General features: G+C 44.4%; 2 protein-coding genes and 1 long non-coding RNA gene across 8 annotated transcripts in view; 2 read left to right on the top strand and 1 right to left on the bottom strand.

Moving 5' to 3' along the window:
* The first annotated feature begins 917 nt into the window (after nt 1-917).
* LOC142996968 (uncharacterized) lies at nt 918-1,572 on the top strand. Its single transcript, XR_012961794.1, has 2 exons — nt 918-1,244; nt 1,371-1,572. It is a non-coding gene; the product is annotated as an uncharacterized LOC142996968 (long non-coding RNA).
* Nucleotides 1,573-2,380: 808 nt separating this feature from the next.
* tmed1b (transmembrane p24 trafficking protein 1b) lies at nt 2,381-6,101 on the top strand. The gene is made up of 5 exons (XM_076148176.1): nt 2,381-2,648; nt 4,052-4,149; nt 4,253-4,442; nt 4,723-4,890; nt 5,040-6,101. The coding sequence occupies exons 1-5, from the start codon at nt 2,451-2,453 to the stop codon at nt 5,088-5,090; spliced, it is 705 nt and encodes a 234-aa protein (XP_076004291.1). The 5' UTR covers nt 2,381-2,450; the 3' UTR covers nt 5,091-6,101.
* Nucleotides 6,102-6,282: 181 nt separating this feature from the next.
* Nucleotides 6,283-8,372, bottom strand: part of LOC142997011 (dynamin-2-like) — a 15,054-nt gene continuing 12,964 nt past the window's right edge. For 5 of the 6 annotated variants that reach the window (XM_076148169.1, XM_076148172.1, XM_076148171.1 and 2 more), the window contains one exon: nt 7,698-8,372. This exon is cut by the window's right edge. Coding sequence is in view for 1 of the 6 variants with exons in the window: in XM_076148173.1 (XP_076004288.1) it covers nt 6,902-6,941 (40 nt within the window). In the remaining 5 variants the exon portion in view is untranslated. Of the gene's footprint in view, nt 6,942-7,697 lie in introns of those variants that run through there. The other variant, XM_076148173.1, reaches the window with a different exon arrangement.

Below are 8,372 nucleotides of genomic sequence, written 5' to 3'. Positions count from 1 at the left end.
AACTTCAAAGTCACTTGAGCTAAAAGCACCCAGCGGATGCTGAACTTTGGGAAGATGAGGAAAAACTGCAAAGAAAACCTTAATGTATACGGGGAAAAAAGGGATTTCAGTTTTATTGACTTATATGGATTTATGGAAACATACAATTGGGTGTCGTCTGCATATGAATGAAAGTCTATGCCGAGCTGACGGATTATATTTCCAATGGAGCAGATAGATTGAAAAGAGTAATTGGGCCCAATACAGAACCCTGTGGAACATCAAATTGTACAGGGTAGTGAGGCAAATTAGTTTTATTTAATGAAACAAAGTGAAACCTAATTGTTAGGTAGGATTTAAACCAAGAAAGTGTAAGACCACCAATGCCAATTTGGGTCTCAAGATGATCAAGTAGAATATTATGATCCACAGTGTCAAAGGCTGTACTTAGATCAAGGCGAATTAGAACCAAAATAGCACCAGTATCAGCGGTAAGAAGTAGGTCGTTTGAGACCTTGGTCAGAGAGGTTTCGGTGCTATGTTGAGGCCTAAAGCCAGATTGGTACAGCTCAAATAATTCATTTGACTCAAGGTAGTCTGTAAGCCAATCTGCTACTAGATGCTCATGAATTTTGGAGAGGAATGGCAGATTTGAAATGTGTCTATAATGTGTCTATGAGAGTGTCTGAGTTTAAGGTAGGCTTTTTTGAAAGAGGTTTGAGGACAGCTGTTTTAAAAGCAGCAGGCACAGCCCCTGTGGAGAGTGACTTATTTATAACGTTATGCAAAGAGGCCCCAAGCACCGAGCATAGATCCTTTACAATTTGGTGTGGTGGGTGCAGTGATTAGGGTGGCCAGAGGTCCGGCTTTGGGCCGGACAGTCCGGTTTTTCGATGCCCTGTCCGGCGTCCGGCGCAGCATGCCAGGACGCGTGTTTGTCCTCCTTTTTTAGGCACCACCCACACAGCAAAAAGACTCCACGGATTCGCCGCGGAGGTATCGCGGCTTCCGAAGCGGACCCGCGAAACGGACCCGTATCGGCGTCCACTTGCCCGCAATGTCAGATCCGCTGATTGGCTAAGAGCGGTGTCAGATAAATATCCGCTATATCGTTGGTTAAAAACGTAAACAAGGCTCCGCAAGTGTGTGTCAATTTCACTTATTACTGCACAGAGGTGTGCAAAAAGTTCATTGGAGACAAAAAAAACTCTTGGATGCAGCCAGGAAAGAACAGAAGTATTGCAGATAGACAATCAACTATTTTGGTGAGTACACTAGTCTTATGATTTCACTGAGGGGCTACATGAAATATTCATATTAATTGGGTTGAAAACAGTTCAGATTTTTGAAGGTTGATAACAGTATTCTTGCTACGTTGTTATTTGTACCAGTCCCTGCAGGATATAAACAGGCCGAGGGGCAGTGGGGGCTTGGAAGCCATGATGACAGAGGTGCTGTTGTCTCCTGAGCTGCTACATGTGAAGAGACCCAAATACTGACACACACGCGCGCGCGCGCACACACACACACACACACACACACACACACACACACACACACACACACACACACACACACACACACACACACATGCACAGATGAAGACACTGAAGACAAGTCCCCAAATGACTGAAGCACTTTAAAAATGCTATACTTTTTGAGCAGTTTAATGTAAATGTTGTTTTCTTTACAATCTCCTTTGTTGTTAACATAAAAGGTTATTTATGCTTTTCAAAAAAGCATTTTTTTATTATTATATATGTTACCTGTTATTTGTTTTTTTTACATTTGAGTCCACACATGTTATGCTTTGTGGCACAAAAGATTCATCTCAGTGGTCAGTTTTTGAACACCACTATGTATTGAATAAATTCAAATACTGTGAACAAACACTTTGACTTTTCATTAATATTTTTTCCTATTCAGCTACACAAACATCTTCAAACCACACAAAATTGTATTGTAAATGAGAGTATACCAGAGTGCTATGTACACCATGGTAATTTATTGATATGCCGCATAATGTCCTCCTTTTTGGTGTTATGGAAATGGTCACCCTAGCAGTGATAGTGTTTTTGTGTGTGTGTGTGTTTGATTTTGACTCATCAAGCAGAGAACGAGCACATCAATGCCGATAAAAGGCTTGACAAACACATACATCCCGAAAATAGTAACAGTTCCGTTTTTACACATTGCATCAGGGTGTGTGTCTGTGTGTTCGTGCGATCGTATGCGTGAGAGAGAAAGACAGCGATTGGCTCCGAGTCCGTCATGGACCGCGTGACCTGGCTGAACTCTGTGCCGCGCAGTGATTGGAGGAAGATGTCTACTCTTTCGCCTCTGATTGGTCGCCCGCAATCCGCTCGCGCTGACGCCTCCATCCAATCACGGCGCTGCAAAGTTGTGGTGCGGAAGACGGATGAAGGAGATGGCAGGAGTCAGATAGCCCTGTTTTGGTGAATCTCGCCACCATGGACGCTCTCCGCGGGGCAGGGGCGAGCAGGGGACGCCTGTTTGCGCTGACGGTGGTGCTCGGGTGGTGTTTAGCTTCGGCGAGTGCTTTAACACAGACCAAAGACATCGAGTTCACCTTTCTTTTAGCAGCCGGAAGAACCGAGTGTTTCTTCCAGTCAGCACTAAAGAACGGGACGATGGAGGTCGAGTATCAGGTAAGTGCGAGTGGTTAGCAGCTCCCGAGTGTGTTGACATTTATCTCTAACTGCTACAACTACAGCTACAACTGCGCTACAGCCCGTTACAGCCTGTAGCTAGCGGACCAACTACACGGGTTGATTGATAAGTCTCGAGCCTAGCATAAACTGATCAGATTCAGTTGATTTTGTCCAAGTTTTCAACGAGTCCCTCTCATGGCTGCTCACAAGCACCAACCCACAGCTAATGTGACGTCAGAGACGGGATCAGCTGAAACATTTGTCGCGTTTTTGAAGAAGTAAGGGCCAAATCAGGTGAGTAGGTCCAAACAACTTCTCATCGGTAGCAGGCACGGATCACAACATGACTGCTTGTTGGCCTAGTTTATCCTTCCCTGCGCAACGGAAGTCACAGAGCCTTATGTTTAATCACTTAGCTGCAACGAATGAGACCGCCTAAGGAATCTGATCAAATAAATGTTCTTGCTCGTGTGCGCACATGTCAGGCTCATAACTTATCAATCAACACCTGTAAACCAAACTAGCCTTCCCCAGCATGGAGGTTCTTTTTATTTTCAACTTGCATTTGTATTTCTGGGACACATTTGCACATTTCCTGCATTTGCATATATATTATGGACAAACCTCAGCTTATTTTCATGGGGTTTCCATTTTGAAATAGTTGCTGAATCTGTCAACAAAATAAAGCTGAGTCAAAGCGTGTATGTACAGTGAGGCAGCAGTTTATAAACACCTGTATAATCTAGGTGATAAATAGCTAGATCCTGTCCGGGTTTACTGCAAAAACACAGCTAAATACAGCCTCAAGTTGCCATAGAAACATCTCTCTGACACAACAGAGGCTGAATCTGAACCTTATTTTCATAAACACAGTTTTCATGGTAACAAAAGTAAACAGCCGTACAGGTAAGATTTCAAAACCTTTGAAAACAAAACAGGAGGAGGATGATGACGACGATGATGATATCTAACAAGGTGCTCCTTTCCTGTGATTCCTGTTGTGTGTTCACAGTACACAGACCATAGACAGCACAGTCAGAGGAACAGGATGCAGTACGTACAGTAAACAGCAGCAGTACGTCTTCCACCTGACAGATGTGCAGATGGAAGCAGTAAACCCTCACCCGTCACAGATGACCTATCACAATGCACAATCAAATCTCTAATCAAATCTTGTCAGCAACACGTAATTGTCTCTAGAAAGTTCAAACGTCTGAGCGCAGGTACACGTTTACAGTTCAGTCTTTACAGCTCTGCTTCCTCATGCGGTGTGTTTGTTTAATGGGAGAGCCTCAAAAACAACAGGTCAGTACGCTCTGTGGCACACGTCATTCTGTTTGGCTGTGTCTTACGTGTGTGTGTGTGTCTGTGTGTGTGTGTGTTGTGTGTGTCATATCAAGGTGATCGCAGGTGCAGGGATGGATGTAGACTTCATCGTCTACTCTCCAGAAGGCTACCAGATCATCTTTGAGTCGCGGCGCTCTGACGGCGTCCACGTGTAGGTGTCTCCTCCCCCCCCCCGACCGCCCTGATTTCATACCGTATGACCAAACCAGCTGTAATCACCTGTGTCCGTCTCACTCTGACTTTCGTGTCTCCAGGGTGGAGCCCACAGACGAGGGGGACTATCAGATCTGCTTCGACAACGGCTTCAGCCGCTTCTCGGAGAAGATGGTGTTCTTCGAGATCATCGTAGAGGGCCAAGGAGGAGATGTGGGTGGCGATGAGGAGTGGGCGGGGCTAGAGGAGCCCGCGGGGAGCATGCTGGAGTACAAGCTGGAGGATATCCGGGTGAGAAGCCGCACATGTACGGGGAAGCAGGTTCCATTCCAAGACGGACAAACTGCACTTTACAAATGTGACTGATTAGACAGGAAAGCTTTGTTTTATGATCAGACACGTGTAAAGCAAACACAGTGAGGGAAACGGCCACCAGAGAAGAACATCCCCTCTCTTAACCTACTTTCTAGACTAGATATCCAAGCATGGCTCTTCACTTTCTTCCCCCCATTGACTCCTTCCCCCTCTCCTGTCCTCCTCCGTCCCTCTCTCCTCCCTTGAATCCCTGCAGGAGTCCATGGAGTCTCTGCACCGGCGGCTGGAGCGCAGCCGACAGATGCAGACGGTGCTGCGAACTTTTGAGGCGCGGGACCGGAACCTCCTGGAGAACAACCTGTGGAGAGTCTCCTTCTGGTCCTGTGCCAGTGTGCTGGTCATGCTGTGTGTGGCCCTCACCCAGGTAAACGCTCACACACACACACACACACACACACACACACACACACACACACACACACACACACACACACACACACACACACACACACGCCCCCGTTTGCAAGGACGCAACTCTCATCTCTGCGCCTTTGTTTGTCTTGTCTTCCGCAGATCTACACCGTCCGCAAGTTGTTCGATGATAATAGGAGAGTGTGTACGTGAGAGGCGGCGGCGGCGGCGTCCATCACCACACTGACTGACCGACACAGAAGTGGAACACTCCAACACAAAGGTGGCCAAGCTGGTAAACCATCCGGACCGCGCCCGTCTCCACTGTGTCTCATTTAATCGACGACGTGAAGTTTAGTCGAAATCTGTGTTTTGTTCGTGTCGATTCAGTCTGGTTTTCTGGCGTGTACAACATCTCCCCCCCCTCCCCTCCCCTCGAGTGTTTCCTTCATAAATGGTTGCCGGACGAGTGGAAGGCGGTCCCTTCATTTCCTTCATATTAACGTCACGTCCAGCAACATACCGGCGTGGAAAAGTATTTTTGATACAAAGGCACTGCCACAAAAACCTGATGAACACACACATCTGGTCCGTGTGTTTGCTCTTCCCACACACACACACACACACACATTTCTCCTGACTTGTGTTTACACCATTTCAGAAGTTGCCAGTCTTGTTACCTGCCTCAAAAAAAAGGACCTGCATCCAACACAAGTCGGGGCAAAACCGTGTGCAATAATATCCTCCACACATTTTCCCTTCCTGGCAGAGCAGCGCCGGAACTTTCCTTCATCTCAGCCGTTTACTTCTTTCACGTTACTGATTTGCCATAGTGCGTTCGTGCGGTTCCTCTCTGATCTGTCACATGATGAATATAAGGAAGAGGGCTGACTTTCTATCTTTGTTTGCTTCTGCGTTAGAGAGATCGGGGCCATCATCGTGAATCCTGCACAGTAATCTACATCCGTGTGTTTGATTTAGATGTGGTCTGTGAGTCGGTTGTGTGTTTCTTTCTGTCAATTAGCTTTTTTTTTCTCTCCTCCCTTCTCCGATTGAATGTTTACTCTGTCAGAATGTGACATTTTGATTGTACTCAAGACGGAGCCATCGATTTTTACCGAGAACTGTAGAAAATCCTTGAAAGTCAGGTTTTCATTTCTTTTAATGGATGCAAAAATGTTTGTTTGATGCCAGTTGTTGTAGAATTAAAAAGCAGAACAATGATATCCGTGGAGTGTTTGACCCTTTTAAATGTGTGTTTTGAGTAGAGGTGTGTTTTTGCTTATGTAGTCAATTCCATTTAGAGAATGTTGATCATGATATGAAGAAGAGAATGTGATTGATTCAGCAAAGGGAATAAACGTTTGTTTTCAAGGATGGGATGTACAAAACCATCTGCCACAAATGCTGTGAAAGCAGTTTTTAATCTTTCATTATTCATGCCTATGTAAATCACTATGGAGACCAACTTGCACCCATTCTATTTATGCTGATGTAGCGCCCTCTAATGGTCTGAAGTAAACAGATTAAACAGCTAAATAACTTTAACGGTCACACATTAACTGTGATGATCATATAGATACAGAAACACGACTTCAATCATTTATCAGGTCCTTAAAACATCTATACAGGTCAATCTTAGCTGATTCTACATCGTATATGAACTTAAAGACACAGACATTTACAATCTCACCATAATAGCAGAGGTACTGATGAATGCAGAATATTACAGATTCCATGTCAATAGATTAACAGCATGTAAGTATGCAGCGGTTGTACAAACGCTGCCGTATGTTTATAGTTTAATGATTGGATTTATTGGCAGGAAGGCAAACATGGCAGAAGCTTTTATTCCAATCATTTATATCTTGTATTTAAATGTTAAATATAAAAATAAAACAAACTACAGCTCTGAATGTTGAAACCACCAGCATTAGACTTTAGAGTACTGTACTAGAGAGTCCTGTGCTGAGTGCTGCTGCTGGCTGACACACTGGGCATCATCATCCTCATCCTCCCATCCTTCACCAGTTGTTGGGCCGAGAGGGGATGTGTGGCGGCCGCCTGTTTGAGAAAAGCACCAGATTTCTTGTTTACTCTCTGACACGAACAAGGGGGGAGGTTTGCACACTCTGAGGCATTTCTTAGCCCAAAAGCAATCAATAACACCAGCTATACTGCTGGAATAGTTAACACAATGTCACCATGGTTACTCCCAGCTCCCCATATCCACCCATAGAGCCTTGGTCATAACGGAGAAATAAAAATGAAAGGTAACACATAAACATGTCCGCTCTACACTTGCATCCATTTACTGTTTACCCGCTCATCCTGTGTGGAGTAGTGAGGGCCTGGAGCCACACACACACACACACACACACTCATTCATACACATATCCACACACACACACACACACACACACTCCATATCAGACAATCTTAATGTCTTTGAACTCTGGTTGGAACACGGAGCCTAAGGAGTGACACACACACACACACACACACACACACACACACTGTCCTTTATGTTTGTCTGCTCTGCACATCAGAAAGACTTCACCACAATGCTGCTGTCAATCATCTACAGTCACATACTTCATACACGTAAATGTCAAGTGTCACTGATGACAGTAGTAACATGCGTTTGCTTTTGTTTATAGAAGGGATGGGATCAGATGAGGCATTTAGCAAAAGCAGAGGTGAAGAAGAAGAAGAGCAAACAGTGTGACAGCATAGAGGAGCACCAGCCACCACAGCTGCATCACACACACATTTATTCACTCCATCGTTTGATACACTTTCTGAAAAGACACAACCTCGTTCTTGCATAATTCTTTTATTATGGCTTTTTAGATTGAAATTGTATGATGTCATTGTATAACACCCCACCAAAGCTTTAGCTGCACAAGGCACTTGGATCCGTCTCTTAGTACTGACAGTTACAGACATCAGATTGTGAGGTTTCCTTCGCCGCAACACCCGTCTGTTGCTCTCCGTGTGTCACGTGTTTGATTGGTCCACAAAAGAGAAACGACAGGAATTAAAAATGATACTTGAAAACTTCAATAATCAATATAATTTGATGGCAAAAGCAAACAGATTTTATTGCTTTCCAGGGCTCCATTGATGGAATCTTAATATGTGCATTTGATGGACGCCTTGCTTCATGAACTTACTGAGGTGTTAAGTGTGTGAGATGACAAAACCTAGTGTACAGCCGATGCAGAAATGACCTACATCCATTTCTTAACACGATTCAAAAAGTGATGAATCATAATATTTCAAGACGCATTTCATTTCAAATGATAAAAGCAAATAGATTCAAAACGACTTCTTGGTTCAGAACCTTTAAGTCAATAAATCATCAAATGTATCCCTTTTTATATCAATAAATGCAGAACGTTTCAGTGATTATACGTTGTTAAAGCGTAGACACACAGTCAGAATGACAAACATGATGCTTCTTGGATGCACAGATTGTAACAGCATCAAGAT

Source organism: Genypterus blacodes, unplaced genomic scaffold, assembly GCF_046128005.1.
Source record: "Genypterus blacodes isolate CSIRO-AG114 ecotype Tasmania unplaced genomic scaffold, CSIRO-AGI_Gbla_v1 ptg000039l_1, whole genome shotgun sequence".
Classification (NCBI taxonomy): Eukaryota; Metazoa; Chordata; class Actinopteri; order Ophidiiformes; family Ophidiidae; genus Genypterus; species Genypterus blacodes.
The sequence above is the reverse complement of the archived record's forward strand: the minus strand, read 5'-3'. Positions and strand labels throughout refer to the sequence as shown.

What these genes read in the sequence shown, in the direction of transcription:
- tmed1b (XM_076148176.1), top strand. Translation starts at nt 2,451, where the DNA reads ATGGACGCTCTCCGCGGGGCAGGGGCGAGCAGGGGACGCCTGTTTGCG. An exon ending in CGATGGAGGTCGAGTATCAG is followed by an intron (nt 2,649 to 4,051) that starts GTAAGTGCGAGT and finishes TGTCATATCAAG; the next exon opens with GTGATCGCAGGTGCAGGGAT. An exon ending in ACAAGCTGGAGGATATCCGG is followed by an intron (nt 4,443 to 4,722) that starts GTGAGAAGCCGC and finishes GAATCCCTGCAG; the next exon opens with GAGTCCATGGAGTCTCTGCA.